An 18,386-nucleotide genomic window follows, 5' to 3' on the forward strand; every position below is an offset into this window, starting at 1 on the left:
GACTTCTGGGGCCCCCTGCGATCTCCTGTACGGAGCCCCGACAGCCCGCTGGAAGGGGGCGTGTCAACCTCCGCACGAAGCGGCGGCCGACAGGCTCCCTCCATACAACTCTATGGCAGAGCCGAAGCGCTGCCTTCGGCAATCTCCGGCTCTGCCATAGAGATGTATTGAGGGGGCGTGTCGGCCGCCGCTTCGTGCGGGGGTCGACACCCGCTATCTGGCCGGAGAGCCTGGCCCCCGTACAGAGAGATCGCAGGGGGCCCCAGTGGTCGGACCCCCCGTGATCTCAAACTTATCCCCTATCCTTAGGATAGGGGATCCGTTTTTCACCACTGGACTACCCCCTTTAAGCCGCAATGACCGAGGGAAGGACGGTGATGCAGGGCTATTGGGACCCCACTGGACCCCCCTGCAGGCAGGCTTAAGGCTGCTCCCCAGTAGAGACTTGTGCCGGTCAGGGAGTCCCACTACCGGAGGACCTGCAGCTCCTTGGAGAGGTATGGAGACAGCTCCCAGGCCTCCTACCGGAGGACAGGAAACCTGAACTGAGGTGTGGAGAAGCGTGTCCCATTTTATATTCCCAGGTTACCTGGCCTGCGGTGGGAGGTCCTCTCCAAGGGTGCTGTCATTAGGTAAATATTGGATATTTGCTGTGAGGCAAATACTAGTGCCCCTTATATGTAGTGAGACTTAATTGTGAGACTATGACATGTTCCTTTGGGCTGCATGTGATCAGTGGTATTCCACCCTAGATACATTTGGGGACATATTAAATACAGATTTGTGTTACAGCAATATTCAATCAATTTTTTTCTTTTTATTTCTCAAAGGTCCCTTGTGCTGCTCTGAACTGAAAGTAGCCAAGATGATTGTCTATTGAGATAGTCTCTTTAAAAAGGGAACCTGTTCTCACTTTCACATCCTCTGAAATCCGAGTTACCGGGAAGTCTTCAGAGGCTTCTCCACCCTCAGCAGCCTTGATCAATGGATCTATGAATAGCCAAGCGGGGAAGATTTATCGATCAAGGCTGCTGGGGCAAAGCCTCAATGACTTACGGTTCAAGCAGCAGGAAAGGGATGGCAGGTTCCCTGTAAAAAAAATTCAAAATCTTCAATTTGTTACTGTATCACAACAGAAATAAAACACAAGCCTAAGATTAGATTTCATTTATTTTTATTTTTTTTTATTAATCTTCAGTGCCATTCCAAAATGCAATTTTTTTTTCTTTAGTGTTAACATAGTGAGTCAGGAACTGGGGGCTAGACCCCATCCCATAACTTGGCAGGCTCACCATGGAGGTTATAAAAACAAATGGTCCATATTACAGGGATCGCACGCAGGCATAGTGATAAAAGTATCGCCACGACAGACTGGCCTTTAATTAATATGCAGGCAGGAGGTCTGGTAACTAACACTGTAGACAGATGAGGGAGCTGTGCGTCAATACTATCACAAAACCATCATAATCCTTAGTGTGTGGAATCATAGCATTAGTTTTATAAACAGACTTGTTATTCATTAAAACATAAAAAAAATGATCCTGTGCAAATTCCCTTTTAAAGAGCAGTGTAAAACACGATTGAAATAAGACTCCCATCGCACCCTCCAACCTTCTTCTCAGATCAACTTTCATACAATAAACTATACAAAGCCATTTGGAGCTAATCCAGGTGATGGACATAAATATTACTGTGTAAAAAGTCAGATAGCAACTTAAAAATGACTGTCCAGTAGGGAGTTTAAAGGGGTACTCCGCTGCTCAGCGTTTGGAATAAACTGTTCCGAACGCTGGAGCCGGGAACTTGTGATGTCATAGCCCCGCACCCTCAATGCACGTCTATGGGAGGGGGCGGGACTATGACGTCAAGAGCTCCCGGCGCCGGAACAGTGTGTACCCCTTTAAACATAAGCAAGTCGGTACCTATTGGTGATGTTTGCCTAATATTTATTCTCCCTTAGTGCCTGCTGCTTGGCTGACTTTTTAGTTCAGCTTTATTATAGCACAGATGTTATCAGCGACTACATTATAGCTACAGTGCCTACAGGGAGTATGAAGTAGTCTTAGACACACCTCCTGTCTCCTCATTGGTTCAGGTCACTGCTCTGTCCCGCTTTCTGCAGCTCTGTCTCCTGAGATTGGCTGCCAAGTATTAGGTATCGATATCTATTTTTTAGGGCCGATACCGATAATCTGTGGCCTTTCAGGACGATGATTTATACCTGAATATCGGTATAAACTATCGGCTATTTCTCCATCGCATCCCCCCCCCCCCCCGGCCCTAAAGAAGCGGCTGCAGATCATTGATTTAAAGCGGGCGCTTTAAATCAATGAACTGCAGCTGCTTTTGCGGGGCCAGAGACCGCCGCCTGCTTCTCTCCCCCTGCCTGTCTTGGGGTCCTCCTGAGTCCACCCCCCCCCATCCTCTGGCCAGAGACCGCCGCCACCCGCTTCTCTCCCCCTGCCGGTCCTTAGTCCAACCACCGCTGCTGCCTCATTGTCTCCCCATCCCCGGTTTTCTAATTACCTGTTCCCGGGGTCTGCACTACTTCTGGCTCCGGCGGCGTCCTGAGATGTCACTGTGCGCACTGACTGTGACGTCGGGTTGAGGACATCACTCGTCATTGCGCAGCGCACAGCATAACGCAGGACACCGCAGGAGCCAGAAGTAGCGCGGACCCCGGGAACAGGTAATTATAAAACCGGGCATGGGGGAGGCAATGGGACAGCGGCGGTCTCTGGCCGGGGCGGTGGGGTTGCGGTGCGGGGCATTATCGTCAAGGTAATTGCAGATACCGATAACGTCCAAAATCGTGAATATCGGCCGATAATATCGGCTAAACCGGTAATCGGTCGATCCATACCAAGTATAAACACATCTATGACAGGCTCACTGGGTAAATTAAGACAGTGATCTGATATACATTACAAAGAGATTATAAAGTGCCGATTACTAATCCATACTGCTATTGTGTGCCATTATTTATAATCTATGAGGACATGTTATATATTCTCTATAAGGACCATACCGATAACTGTGCTGTAAATTGTGCAGAAATATCAATACAGTACTTATTACACAGATGAAGAGTTGTCCTGTAGAAAACGCTAACCACAGTGGCAATTCTATTAAATAAGTTTAAAATGAGTTATCCTACAAAAATAATTTTTTAACTACATTAGAGGACGGCAATAAATGTAAAACCATTGGGAAAATCCCAGGACTTGCCGATTCAAAAGTTAGTACTTTTTTATATCATACTGTGGCTGGAAATGTTGCATCCCTGTCGAGAAAGGCTCATGCTTGGGCCGCAACGTAATCCAAGCCCCACTATGATATAATGAAGAACATCTACATTGGCGAGTGCCAGGATTTTCTCCCTTTTGATCCTCTTTCCTGCATGATCACAATGAGGAGGAGTATAGGGTGATCATACAAGTGGGCTACCGAACTGTTCAATGCCTATGGGGCTGCCTGAAACAGCTTAGCACTGTATGGTGCCAAGGCTCATGCATGGCCACTGCAATGTGGAACGGTGCTTGGGACCCCTAGGGATAGGTGATACATTATTATTATTATTATTATTATTATTATTATTATTATTTTCACAGGATAACCACTTTAACCTATTCCCTATACACAGCCATTGGGGAGTGTATTTACAATGAACTCTAAAAATTGAACTACCTCATGCTTTGGCAATGAAAACAACATCAGCTTGTGGATTAGAAAACCCAGTGTGTAAAGTAGGGTACAAATGACGATACTGGTACGGAATATGACTAAGGCTGGGGTCGCATTACTTCTAAGCAATACGGGACCGTATGCGGCTGGGGGGAGCGAAAACCGGGCGCTCCTGTATCCCAGCCGTATCCGGCCCAAATGTAATGCATTTCAGTGAACTGACCGGAGTGAAATGCTGACTCCAGTCGGCTCATTTTTGCCCCATATGCGGTTTTCTCACCGGACCTAAAACCATGGTACACCACGCTTTTTGGTCCTGTGGGGGGGAGGAAACACTGTCTCGCCACAAAATCTCACTACCTGGAAGCTTGATAGCGCTTTGTTGTGTCTCCCTCATCTCTGCATTAAGACCCCCTTTTTGTGGTTTCATGAAATATATACAGCCTTAAAGACTAGGGGAATTCTACACCCCTCACACGGCCTTTTTTACAGTCTGTATAGAATATACAAGAACATATGTATATATTTATATATTTATAGGATATGCTATATCTTTTATATGTTCTCTTTACAATATTAACTTTTGTATTTTAAAATTATTTTTTACATAAACTACAAATGATGATGGGCAATGGCACAAAACACAGCAGCGGATGGGGACTAGAACATGCACAATAGCTTGCCTCTTAGCAAGACGTCAGCCCTCTCTGAACCCTGTAAAATGGCACCAGCATAAAAAACAATGTTAAAAGTGGTGAGGGCTCAGAGGGAGCTGGGCTTCGAGGTCCTTGGAAATTAAGGCATTCTTATTTGCACAGAAAAAATTCAGCCAACTCAATAGCCCATAAGGCACTCAGGCCGAGGGTTCAATCCCTCATATTGTAAGAGATGCCCTGAGTGCCCGCTGCCCTGGCAATGACAATGCTAGGGCACCAGCTTCCCTATTAATATCACATACACATCTATGTTAACAAGGCGGCACAGTAAGAAGGTATGACATCAATCGGTGCAAGTAAAGCACATGGGCCGACAATCCCTCTAGGTTTGTCAAGACAGTATATCATGAGCTTGGCAAAACTGAGGCTGAATGCTCAAGTCCCAAGGAGGCACAACTTAACTATAATGGAAATTGTAATATTTTCTAGAAGAACTTAAAAATCAGCAGGGGTCACCATTAGTGACAAACGTGCATTTGGAAACAATGACCGAAATCTAACGCTCTCGTGTAGCTACTGTGCAAAAGGACACAAACTATCTCCAGTGTTCAGATGTCCCTGCCAGCTTGAGAGGGTGGCATGAAGAACATAACCCATAGTAGGGCCACAACAACAAGGGCTGATAAACGAAAAACATATAAAGAACACGGGACAAGAGGGTCAATAAATATACAATTAAAATGACAAAGTTCTGAAACACCACAATAAAAGCTGTAAAACCAGTTAGGGGATTGGGACTTCAGTGCAACTTGTAGGCTATTTTAGCCTTCCTAGGACGCCTCAGCCCCAACTATTTCGACACATAAAAGGCATCTTTCAAAGGACCCAGTATTACGTGAATAATGTACCATGCTATGAACAGTGTAATGGGAGGGATGATATGTCCTCCCCATAGAAAGATGATATCAAGAAGACTTTGGATTTTGAACCATTTGCTGCTAGAAGAGTCTCAATTACATAAAAGTGCCAACCACTATGGCAACCAGTCTTGCACTCCATATTCTGAGTAACTACTTGCCAGGCCTACTGCCTCCAAAAACAAAAAATATAGCAAATCTTGGCACCTTTCATCTCTTCATTCACGTTATGGTAGAGAAGCTATGCCTCTAATATCCTTTCTGACACTTATACAGTAGGTTAAGACAGTATCAGGATTTTATCGCTTGTTCAGCTACATTCCATATATATGTATATACACACACATCTAACTCAATTTTCATTAGACTCACTCCTTTAGGACCTATAAAGTGTATAGTACTTGGCACATGATTTTACTTTATAAACTAGGATAACTGTGGCCTTCAAGTTTTTGGCAAATTTATCACTGAAGGAAAAATACTGCAGTAGAAGTACATGTCAGTTACCATTGCTGCTCTAAGAAATAGCAAGTATAGGGACATAACCACTTTCTTTCAGAAACAGTGAGAACGGTACATGGATGATCCCAGGTATTCCAGCTCAGCTCTATTGGTCTGAATGGAATGGAGCTGCAATGCCATGGCACCCACCATGAACAGCTGTGGCATCGTGTCTGGATGAAAGAAGCTACATTTTTCTAATCTTATACCACACCTTTAAAAGGTTTTTCTCAATGCATTAATAGGGTTCCCTCTGCCTTTCACTTGGCCTTTTTTGGTCACAGCCATAAATGGCATGCACTGGGTGCGAATGTGACGGTATCCAGTATAGGTGTTCTAGATTGTTGTAGTGTTGGTATGTATGCTGGCTAGAGACAATAGATTACTGTTGGCACATCCAAAAGTTTTTGGCATGGACCCACCAATAACCTTATGACTACAAACAATCCCACAACATCTAGAAAAAACAAAAACAAAAGTATCTGTGAAGACCTCTCTCACGGCTACCCTCTGTAGAGCTCAGCCGAGTTGACTAGCCAGGTCAATGGGTATATTCAGATGGGGAGGATATGCTGTGGATTTTCTTTCAGATTTGTGGGCAGATAAAGGGTATTTCTGCATAGAAATAGAGATCCACTCAAAATTATGCAGATTATGGTGCAATATTGATTTATTGTATATTTTAACTTACCCACTGAAGTCAATGGAGAAAATCCCTAACACATCTGTGACCAGGAAAGGCCATAAACATCTGATCAGTGGGGTGTAGATATCTAGCAGAAAAGATGCCGCACCTGTAATACATAGTGAATGGAGCTGAAATCAGACAGACATTGTGTAGTGGCCATGCTGGATTACTACAGCTCGGGTCTTTTGGGAGTTGATCCGCAGTAGCAGTGTCACAGCATAGCCACTAGACTATGTATGGAGCAGCATGCTCTTGGCTCTGTCCACTGTGTATTATAGGTCCGCAGGTTTGGCAACCAGCTGATCTGTCTGGCCTGCTAGGTATCTACACCCCACAGGTCAGATTTCCATGGTCTATCCTGAGAATAGGTCATCAGCTTTCCATAATAAAACCTTTTTTATTTTATTAACTATGTCTGTGGTTTTTACCGGTTACCAGTACAGCGTGCGCCCGACAGAAAACCTGTCTTTGCTCGTTTGGATATTCCAGCGGCTCCCAGAATCGTGCACAGAACTCTTCCATGATTGGGTCCAGGTTGGAAGCTGCCCTGCTTACATCTATATAATATGCACACAAAAGAGGTTGAGCTCTTAGCCCAACATCACCAGGTACGTGTAATTCCACTGATCTTTCTATACAAGTGTTACCCTTGGTAACTGCACCAGGCAGCGCCACCTTTGTTGGATTTTTTTCTCTTCATATATCTACTGCTATCCCGAGAATAGGCCTTCAAATCACCAAGTCTTGAAGACGCCTTTAAAATCCACACCATAGATCAATTTTCGCAGAGTCTGGGCAGAATTTTTACTGTCTGATCCACTTTGCTGTTACGGTCATATTCTACAGAACAGAAAATCCATAGCATATTCACTCCATCTAAATATATTCTAATAAGAAAGAGGAAAGACCGTAAGCTTTTGTTTGGTTTACTTACGTCTATGGCAAAACTACCAGGGGTTGAGATTTCTTTCTAGCTCACATACGCTGACTCCTGTGTATACTTTCTGTTCCATAGCAGCAGGTAAAAAGAAAAATCTATATCAGTCTGAAAGGTAAAGGATTCAGAACAACCCTTTAAATTGCTGCCATTGGACCTGGCATGGCTAAGTGTATGAGATACAATCATAGCTGACACCCATGTGTCATATGGCATTACATACTTCCCTTCTCAAGCACTTTGTATAGTATACGGTCATGGAAAAGGTTCAAAAGTAATGAAACTTCATGTTGTATTCCTGGTGAAAGTGGTCAATTTAAAGGGTTGCACAGTGACTCTCACATCGAGCATGAAAAATACACTGCAGCACATTGGGCAGGAGAGCTTCCAAGGCAAATTTATGACCCCCCCCCCAGAAGGCAATGTACACGTCCTATTCCAAATAATACTGTAAATAGTAGAGAGAACCGGCACTATCAAGTGGAAAAAAGTTTTGGCAATAGAACAAACGATAGACAGTGGAGGCAAATGGTGGCATTTGTAATCCACAAGGCTGCGGTGCATAAACCTGGAAAAAAAAAACACAAAAGTATGCACAGGAAGAAAATGAAAACGCACTCTCTGATCTTGCGTGGAAAAGCTGGGTGCAATTTATTTTTGAAGGCACGGATACATCCTCAATGGTATCTGTTGTCTCTCCCTTCCTCCATGGAGGATGTATCTGTGTCTTCAGAAATAAATTGCACCCAGCTTTTCCAAGCAAGATCGGTGAGTGCATTTTCATTTTCTTCCTTTGCATACTATTCTAAATAATAAGATAGGTGAATGCGCCAGGTGTTGGCTACTTGCCTTGGGACAAGAAAGGCTTGTGTGCAGCAGAGTCTCTTCATGCCGGATGTCAGATGGAGCAGAAGAGTGGCGCTACACAATCCCTTTAAAAAGCCACCACAGTAAGTTCTTGTAAACATCTGAAGGCTCTCAATGTAACAGTTTGACTAAAAGTCATTGGTAAAAAACCTGATTTTGAAGTCTGGTCTGATATACAGGGAACAATTGTATAGCTTATCAAAAGCGACTGATCTAAAAGAAATCAATCACCAGGTATTCTTATTGTTAGATGTATCTAAGGGGGCTTAATAGTAGTACATAAAGGATTTAGAAAAAGGGGGTACATTTCTATGTCTGCCCTGAGGCACTGTCTCAGCTTGGGATGGCAACTTTAACTAGTTATGTTCCTGCAATGTTACACTTAACAGATCTAATATTCCCTCCCCACTCATTTCCCCCCCAACTTGTAATATATTGGGGATGGGTCCAGCTTGCAGACTGAAGATGAATAAATGATGCCCACTTAGGCCACATATTGTCTCGCATTCATCTTTTTAACCATCACATGGCACATAAATTATGTAAATAATGAAGGCAGAAGGGTGTCCTGTCCTTGTTGGCCCATTTTTGAGTTACAGTTGATACTGTACCTACACCTCCTTTGCACAAATTGTAATAGTACAAACTAATGTAATAAATACCCAATGGTAGACATCCGTAAAAGCCTACACAGTTCATATGTCATCAACTGCAACATCTGAACAGACTTGTGAAGCAGGTCGGCAAGTAATCTTAGCTGGTAAGAGACAAGCCATGCAAGACTGCCAATGTGGTGGCATCTTCTTAGTGCAATGTATCACTTTCCTTGGTTTGTGATCGTCACAAAAAGGTTTGAGAACCCCCTTCAGCTGCTGCAGTCTGTAACACAGTGGTGCCACAGGCATAAAAATAGATTGTTGGGAGGGCAGCTCTCCCTCCAACTCAATTACCACAGGTAATTAAGCTCTGGCTTCTCTTTTCCTATTGTAAGCAGGCATTATTCTACTCCTAAAGCTGCATTTTCAACTAATCTCTTCGTATGTGCGTTTTGCTAGAGAGCAGAGATGAGCAGTTCTTCCTGTTTGCCATGTGTGGGTCCTGTTGGTGTAGCAGTCCGGGTGGGATCAGGGGTCAGGCACTCCTGGCTGCTCATACCTGTTGGTGTAAGGTCCATGAGCTCACCTGAAGAGCTAAGAGGGAAAGAGGCCGAAACAGATATGCCAGATGATGGATCTGCTGAGCCAGCAAAGAGACGAGGAGGCTTCGGTACCAGATTTGGTTCGAACTGTGCTCTAAGCAGTATCTCCTGATCACTTACAGACTTGGGCATTTCACGGTCTGTTCCTTCTGTTACCATCATATGATAAAGGTCCTGCAAAGATCCACTTTTACTGTCTAGATTGAACAGACTGTCTATAAATTCTGCAAATTCTAGTACTTGAGGACTTGGAACTTCTGTGAGGCGTCCATTCTGTAAAGCCAGCTCCTCTGGGGCTGGGGTCTGCACCCTGGTGGTCTCTGCACCTGCAGCTGCTTCTTCATCCCAGGGTGGCAAATCTCCAGGCGAGGAGCGACCGCTGTTATGGATAATCTCAGTATGCTGGCTCTCTTGAGAGTGCTTCGAGAGGGCATCTGCTCCGAGCAATTCAGTGCGGGAGCTCAGGGATGGATTCTCCTCTGGAATGGTGGGATCAATGAAGAAGCAGTGTGACTCATCACGCTCCAAAACGGCTCGCAAACTGGGCGAGCCACGAATACTACGGAATCCAGAAGAACGCCTGGAATCGAAGCTGTACACTGACTCGTTGTCAGACAGGCTCTCCATCGTAGCTAGTGGCGCTCTGCGGTCTTGCAGAGATACTGCCAGGCAATCCTTGGTGCTCATCAACAGAAGCTCCACAGGATCCTTCAGAATCGGGGACAGGAGACGGGAGTCATAAAATCCTTCAAGGCTGATCTCAGACTGTTTACTCCTACAGACAAGAAAATTATTATTACACAAGATTGAAAAGAAAAATTGCATGTAATATAAAAGGAAAAACAATAAATGCAAAAAAAAATAAAAAATCTTGTTGCAACTCCGCATGATCCAAAAAGTATGGTGCAAAAGCAGAGGACTGTAGTTAAAGCAACACCAGTGGTAAATGGCCAGTTACTGAAAACGAAAGCAAAACTGCCTTTCATTTATAATCTAGCACAGCAAGAGACAAATTTCAGTGTTATAATTTGCAAGAATGGGGAAAGGCCGGGGTGTATGGGTGTTGTGACAGTATAGCAACAATTTTAGAATACATTTGGTAAATGTGTTCCACATAAAAAATGCATTTCATTTTGGGTGAAGCCATCTCCACATCATTAGCATTCGGGGGTTTAAAAACAAAAACATGTGCCCTTATTGGACACGAGGGACTGAGCAGGCCCAAACCCTACGGTCTCCTTTTTGATGAGGATAATGTTACTGGCCACTATGCCACAGATAGAAGATCTGACAAATGTAGGCAGCAAGATGGAGCACCTCTACAGTTCTATTTGGATGTTCGCCAATACTCAAATGAAACCCTACCAGAACATTTTATAGGTCTACCAGAAACAATAATTAACTAATAGTGCTTTGGCCTCCTCGATCACTAGAACTAACACACTGTGACTACATCATGGACTGTCCCCCTCAGCCACAGGTTCTGAATGACCCGAGACAATGCATCAATGAAACAGTGGAGTTCACATCCCAAGATACCCCGGCACACATCTGGACAGAACTAGACTACAACCTGCTGCGTCACCAATAGAAATAATAGATAAAAAACTTAGATAGTCTTTTCTGGTTAATAAATTAGTGGTATGTTCTCTCAGTTATGAATACCAAGGCTGTAATATTTGCACCATCCTTTTGAATCACCCTGAATTACTTAAAACAGAATTTTACATAATATATTAATTGAGTTACTACAATGGCTGCATTAAGATGGGTCATATACAATGGCTCCTCTCGCTCCGTCAACAGGCTACAAACATTTACAGTGTGTGGTAGTGATGGAAAATCACTGGCCAGGCAACTAGTGGAAGGTAAACTCTTTAAACGCAATTGCCATTTACAGGATCGTGATCAGACGTTAAAAAGGAACCTGAATTACCTTAATGGGGTACTCCGGTGCTTACACATCTTATCCCCTATCCAAAGGATAGGGGGATAAGATGCCTGATCGCAGGAGTCCCGCAGCTGGGGACGCCCGCGATCATGCACGCGGCACCCCGTTTTGTAATCAGTAGCAATAGCTATCACGCCCCCTCTCGTAGGCTTGCATTGAGAGGCGGAGGCGTGACGCCCGTAATCAGACTGATTACAAACGGGGTGCCGCGTGCATGATCACGGGCGTCCCCAGCAGCGGGACTCCCGCGATCAGGCATCTTATCCTCTATCCTTTGGATAGGGGATAAGATGTGTAAGCACCGGAGAACCCCTTTAATGCTGACCCACAAGTCAATGGTGAGGTCTTCCCCAGGTTCATGTATACTAAGTACTTTGCACAACCATGGAGACTAGAAGAGCTACAATCTTGCCTTTCTGTTTTTGGAGCACTGTTATAGCTTTTCTGTATGCGTGGATTCTGGAAGGCATTTGGAATACCAAAATCAAAGTCTAACTTCAATAAGTTATATAGAGAAGAAAAATCTACAATCAGACCTGGCCTTGGAAAAGACCCAAAAATGTGTTTGGGTTGACCACCACTGCTCTATAAGCCTGACTAAGGAGCTGGGGGGGGGGGGGGTAAGCAATGGAATCTGAAATCCCACTGTAACCAGTTAACTATTTTCAGAACACACTTGCTTCTAAAGTCGGAGCTACATACGAAAGAGTTTTTTTCTTAATTATAACTTAAAGCGCCACTTTTGCCCATGGACTGTGTCTGGTATATCAGCTCACCTCAACAACAAGAAGGGTGCATAGTTGTAATACCAAACAGTCCATGGCCTATGTTGGGGCAAAACTAGGTAAAGGTGTATGAATTTTACTAAAATTATGACTAATCCCGTTATTTTGCATGTACCCTTGCATTGTCCCTAAAACTATTGTAAATGCGTAAATTACGTATAAAGTTCAAACCAATGAGAAAGGTTCACATTAGTCAAAACCAGTGGTTTTTAGAACATAGAAAGATTTACGTAAATGAGTGAACAAAGACTAACAAAATAGGCTGAGGGTAAAAGAGAAGGGAAAATGATAAAATATGACCTGGTAAATTGACCTTCAATAACTCTAGACGGTGGTCCATCAGCTTGGATTCACAGTCATTTTCAAAACTATTTTATTACTGAAACCCATGAAAAACACACATACACATTTAAAGGGGTACTCCACTGGCAAGCGTTTGGAACATTTAGTTCCGAACGCTGTTCGGCCTGCAGAGGTCGGCCACGCCACCCCCCTCGTGACATCACGCTCTCTCAATGTAAGTCTATGGGAGGGGGCGAGGTGGCTGCCACGCCCCCTCCCATATACTTGCATTGAGGGGGAGTGGCTGACCCCCGCAGCACACACACAGCGTTCAGAATTAAATGTTACGAACGCTGGCCAGCGGAGTACCCCTTTAACAGAGAGAGTCAGACAGTGCTATTGGTTACCTATAGACCAGTGGTCTCCAAACTGTGACCCTATTTTAAAACTACAACTCCCAACCTTCAATAGGTTAGATGTGAAGAGGACCTGATGATGGTTGAAGACTATCACAGCACTTTAGTTCTTGAAATATGAAGTAGCCCAAGCTGATGGACACCACCAAGGAGATCTTTTGACAGGTACATGACATGTTAGAAGCTCCTCATGGTCTCCATATACTCTATAAAAAGGATAAATTCTCAAATATGCCCCAAGTCAAATCTTAATTTTGAATATACAGACACTAAGTGCTGAACAAAGCAAATTGCTCTTCTTGAGAATGTACGGGCATGCGATAAGACTCATTTTTATGTGAATATTAACCTTAAATTATTCAGAACTTGCAGGAAGAGACTGGAAAGCCTACCATGACTATTATCATGTACAGGGGCGAAACCTTCCTGGGGCTGAACAGTTTGATCAACAACATTTAAACTCCTGTCATTGAGGACTCTATGTCTTGAACACCCATAGTCTCTTGTGAGATGTCAAGTTTGGTAAATACATGTTTGCCCCATAAAATATTTACTTCTAGTTCTGCACGATATGGTTTCTCTAATATTCTTTCTAGAAATGTATGACTAAAAAGCTGACAATTGGGGGCGTGTCTCTGCACTGTCAGCTCTGATTGGATAGTGTAACAGTAAAGGGGCAGGCCCCCATCTGGCAACACCTAGTTGACTCTTTAGTCATATACGTCTAATAAGAATAACAAAGGAATATAACAACAGAGCTACAAGATGTCTGATCACGGGGGTATCGCCACTGATCTACGTGCAGCACCCGACATTCTAAACAGTATGTTTAGAATGCTGGGTTTCCTCGGCAGGGGTTGTGACTTTACGCCACGCCCCCCTCCATTTATGTCTATGGAAGGGGGCATGGCGGCCTACAATAGCTGGTGGCCGAGCTGATTATCCTATGCACATGCAAGTGTTTTCAATAGGTAGAAGTACATGCTGCAGCACGACAGCTCTGGAGTTACCACCCCTAAGAATAAAAGGCTTGGAAACTGAAATTTAACATGCTTGATCTCCCCCCCCCCCCCCCCCCCAATTATCTGTTGTGAGGCCACCATAAACATGAGATAGTTGCCCAGTGCCACTAAATTAACAGGTTCAGCTGTCCTGTCTCTAATGTGTATTGGGGTCTTTAGAATTGCAACCATTTTAATTGTTGCCTGTGGCCTAGAAGGCTGAGGAAAAAAACAACAATAAAGTTCTCCTGTATTCCCAGCCCAAGTGGCTGTCCACACACAGAAGTGGGCAGATTTTACATGCCAATTTGCAGAGAAATAAAGAAGCAGTAAAATAATGTGTGAGCAAATCTCATGGCAGAGAGAAAATGGGTAAGTGGATGTTGAGAGTGGGTACTTGCCAAAATTGGGCCCGCACAAAAATAGTTTTCTGATAAATAGGACTTTTCTGAATGCCCAGCGTGGCCCGAGTCTCCCCATGTTGGTACTGAAGATCACATGGGTTTACAACTAGGGACTTCAACTCAAAAGTACAACTTTCACAGAGAAAAGCGTGAATGAGAAATCATTCAGGAAAAAAAAAAAAAAAAAAAAAAAACTCATCTAAAATCAAGAGCATATAGACCATTATTTCTGTTCCAAGGATTTCAGTACCAGATATAAGGGTACAGATTTACTAAAACTGTGTAATTCTCAGACAGTCTACAAATACTTTTTAAGATTTTATAAAAAGGCTTAGGCTGTTTTCTAAATTGGGCACAACTCCAGACTGTTTAGTCTAAGTTTAGAGCAACTCTTGGTTGGCGTAAACTGCACCAGAATATTCTGCCAGAATTCTGATAATTGTTTTGGCAAACTGTGAGGCACATCTGAAGCCATGTCTCCTTTGGCCTAGGCCATCCCAACATGGGGAAAGTGCCTAAAACTAAAACAAATGTGGTGAAAGTAATGTAAGTTTTTTTTGGTGCAAATGACTGCAGAATTTTGTCCAAGTCTTCAATTAGGTATATGGGGAAAAACATAAGTTTCCATTCAAAAGGAAGAGCAATTCTAGATTTAGCTGTTACCTTGAGTAAGGATTGACACCAGAGGAACAATCAATTGACAGAAATGTGGGACTAGTGAAAACTAAGTAGGGTGGGATCCAAAACGGACAACATGGTTTGACCGACAACTATGAAATATACAGATGGATGATAGAAAAACAACAGCATCATAATAGTAAATAAATGATAAAGATTGAAAAAGACTTACAGATGAGAGAATACAAATCACGACACAAACAGGCCATGGTAATGCAAGAAAAATTGACAGAACAGTGTCCATTATACAGGCGAGCAAAGAGACATTACACCACACAGGACCCTGAATAATGAGGACAAGAAACATGCGTGAGGAAATGGGGGAGGGGAAAGGTAGAGTGGGAGGGAAAAAATAAGTGAAAAATGGAGTCATAGAAGAAAACATAAGAACAATCAATGGATCAATAGAAACTAGTAGTGCCTCAGCCCAAAAGACAGACCCAAATCCATTCGCTAAAGACCCCAACTCATAGCACTCAATAATGGACAGCCAATCCCCACTACCAATTCCCCCTCGAGTTCCTCACTTACCTGGTGCTGCTGTTCCTCCTGTTGGCATACGTGCCAGGCATGATGGCAGGGATCACCTCCAGAATAGGGGGAGACAGATGTGGAGGCTGATTAAAGATCAGTTCTGGGTTCAGATCCACTTCTGTTGGACTCACCATCACTTTGGCAGCTGAAAGAAGGGCAGTTTTGCCCTTGTTATAATTTTCTAATACCTGTTTAGGAGACATAATATACATCAGGCAGATAAATTAATGAAGCTTAGTAGGGATCGACCGATAACGATTTTTTAGGGCCGATACAGATAATCTGTGGAGGTTAGGGCTGATAACTTATACCGATTTTCCAGTATAAGTTAACGGCTATTTATCATCCTACACCCTCCCCCGCGACACCGCTGCAGATCATTGATTTAAAGCCGGCGCTTTAAATCAGTGCGGTGGGTGGTGGGGACATTATCGGCAAGGTAATTGCAGATACCGATAACGCCCAAAATCGTGAATATCGGCCCATAATATCGGCTATACCGATAAACGGTCGATCCCTAAAGCTTAGTTACAAATACGAAGATAAAAATGGTCGGCAACTCACGAGTGCTTCTCAAGCTTCTTTATTGAAGAAAATACTCACATTTCGTTAACAGCGGGGAGGGACACAGTGGGGGGGGGGGGGGATGTGGAAGGCAAAAGCAGCCGTTTTGCACGGGTTACGCGCTTCGTCTGGCCTTGTCTGGAGGCACGTAACCCGTGCGAAACAACGGCTGCTGTCGCCTTCCACATAACAGCGGGGAGGGGGGTATGTGGAAGGCGACAGCAGCCGTTGTTTGGCACGGGTTACGTGCTTCGACTGGCATCGTCTGGAGGCCAGACGAAGCACATAACCCGTGCGAAACAACGGCTGCTTTTGCCTTCCACATCCCCCCCACTGTGTCCCTCCCCGCTGTTAACGAAATGTGAGTATTTTCTTCAATAAATAAGCTTGAGAAGCACTGGTGAGTTACCGACTATTTTTATCATCTACGTTTCTATTGATATACACAGTATCCAGCCAGAGCACCACCACTACTCTGCATGCAACTTACTGCCAGTCATCTGCACACCCAGATCCTCATACACAGTGAGAGGCAGTGCCGGTCAAAAACATTTTCTTCTTGGTGTTGTATTAGTTACAAATACAGTGACCCCCCGACCTACGATGGCCCCGACATACGATAATTTCAACATGCGATGGCCTCTCAGAGGCAATCGCATGTTGAAGGCAGCATCAACATACGATGCTTTTGTATGTTGCCCTGTTTTTCCTCCCTAATCCTTGTTGGGGAGGAAAATCAGCAAAAAGGAGGAAGTTTTTAACTTCATATCCTGTCCCCATATATTTGTCCTCATGTCCTGTCCTCATGTGGGACTGATTTGTGATGAAGATATTGTAAGCTGAAAAACAGAAGGATGTGGCTTTGTGGGACTGGGCGTGATTTGCAAGTCAGACCGATGCACAAAAAGTCTAGCGAATATAAGGGGTGAGGCTTAAACAGTGGGCGCATCTTTGTGAGATGGGGTGTGGCTTGCAAGCTGGACTGACACATTGCCCAGGAGATGCAGAGCGGAGCTTGTGGAGTAAGGTACTGGAAGTCCCATATACTTGCATGCGACTTGAAACAAAAACCCATCTTTTATACAAGAGTGCAGGTAAGTGTTAATTTAACTATCATATATTTTAATTTGACATAAGTAATATGTGTAACGGGTATTATTGAAAAATATCTCCAGCCGTACGGAAGTTATTTGGGAACATACATTTCGCATAGATTAGCACGGGACTTTAAACAAAAACCCAGACCCTAACAAATGGGGGGAGTTAAGGGTTAAATGAACTATTCCATATTTTAAGTGGACATATAAGTAACATGTGACCAAGTATTATCGAAATATTTCCAGCAGTTTGGAAGTTATGCAGTAACATATTTCCCATAGACTTGTATGGGACTTTATACACAAAAAAAAAAAAAAAAGAAGAAACCGACCCTGGCAAATGGGGGTGAGTAAGGGTTAAATTACCTACCCTATGTTTGTTGTTGACATATTAGTAACATATGTGCCAAGTTTCATGTTAATATCTTTAGCCATTTGGATGTGATGCTGGAACGTACACACATTGATAATAGGGTGAATTATATGATAATTTGTTTTCTGGGAAGTATCCACGAAAGCACGCTGAGATGTTCTCTGTCCAATCAGGGGGAGGCAAACAATAAGAGGTTAAAAGTCCATCCCCTTCCTCTCCCCTTCAGTGTATTTATAAAGAACACAGAGTAGAAGAGGAAAAAAGTGGTAACTAAAAACCAGCACCAAAATGATCACCAAGGGTGGGATGTATGGGTGCTGTCGTGGAGTCTTCCCAGAAAACAAATTATCTGTGAGTATAATTCCCCCTTTCTCTAGTCGTCTCTACAACAGCACCCTGAGAAATACCAAATAATTATTAGGGAGGATCTTACGTCCAAATGCCATATCTTGACCTGCCATTACGTCAAGTCTAGTGTGTTTGGAAAAGGTATGCAATCTTTTCCAAGTAGCAACTTTGCAGATCTGTTCCACTGAGGCTGAATCTTTTTTCTGCCCAAGGAGGATACTGCACGAGTTGAATGAGCCCAAATCTCTGAGGGGGGATCCTGACCGCTAGCTGTATAGGATTCTGAGATGGCTAACCGAATCCACTTAGAAATGGAGCTCTTCGAGACCTTCCTTCCTCTATTAGGACCTGCAAATTGTACAAACAGGTTCTTATCCTTCCTCCAGGTACTGGTAACTTCTATGTAGTAAAGGACAGCTCTCCTAACGTCCCAAAAAAACTGAAAGATCTCTCTTGCTCATCGATAGGATGAGCACAAAAAGACGGGATAACAATATCCTGGGAT

At 43.7% G+C, this 18,386-nt stretch overlaps 1 protein-coding gene across 2 annotated transcripts in view; it reads right to left on the reverse strand.

The window, feature by feature from the left end:
* Positions 1 to 1,158: 1,158 nt before the first annotated feature.
* Positions 1,159 to 18,386, reverse strand: part of DAGLA (diacylglycerol lipase alpha) — a 70,972-nt gene continuing 53,744 nt past the window's right edge. For both annotated transcript variants that reach the window (XM_056526801.1, XM_056526800.1), the window contains exons 19-20: positions 15,497 to 15,687; positions 1,159 to 10,223 (exon numbers count right to left, since the gene is read on the reverse strand). In XM_056526801.1, the coding sequence (XP_056382776.1) occupies positions 9,302 to 10,223; positions 15,497 to 15,687 (1,113 nt within the window). In that variant the 3' untranslated portion in view covers positions 1,159 to 9,301. The remainder of the gene's footprint in view (positions 10,224 to 15,496; positions 15,688 to 18,386) is intronic.

Source organism: Hyla sarda, chromosome 6 (assembly GCF_029499605.1).
Source record: "Hyla sarda isolate aHylSar1 chromosome 6, aHylSar1.hap1, whole genome shotgun sequence".
NCBI classification, from domain to species: Eukaryota; Metazoa; Chordata; class Amphibia; order Anura; family Hylidae; genus Hyla; species Hyla sarda.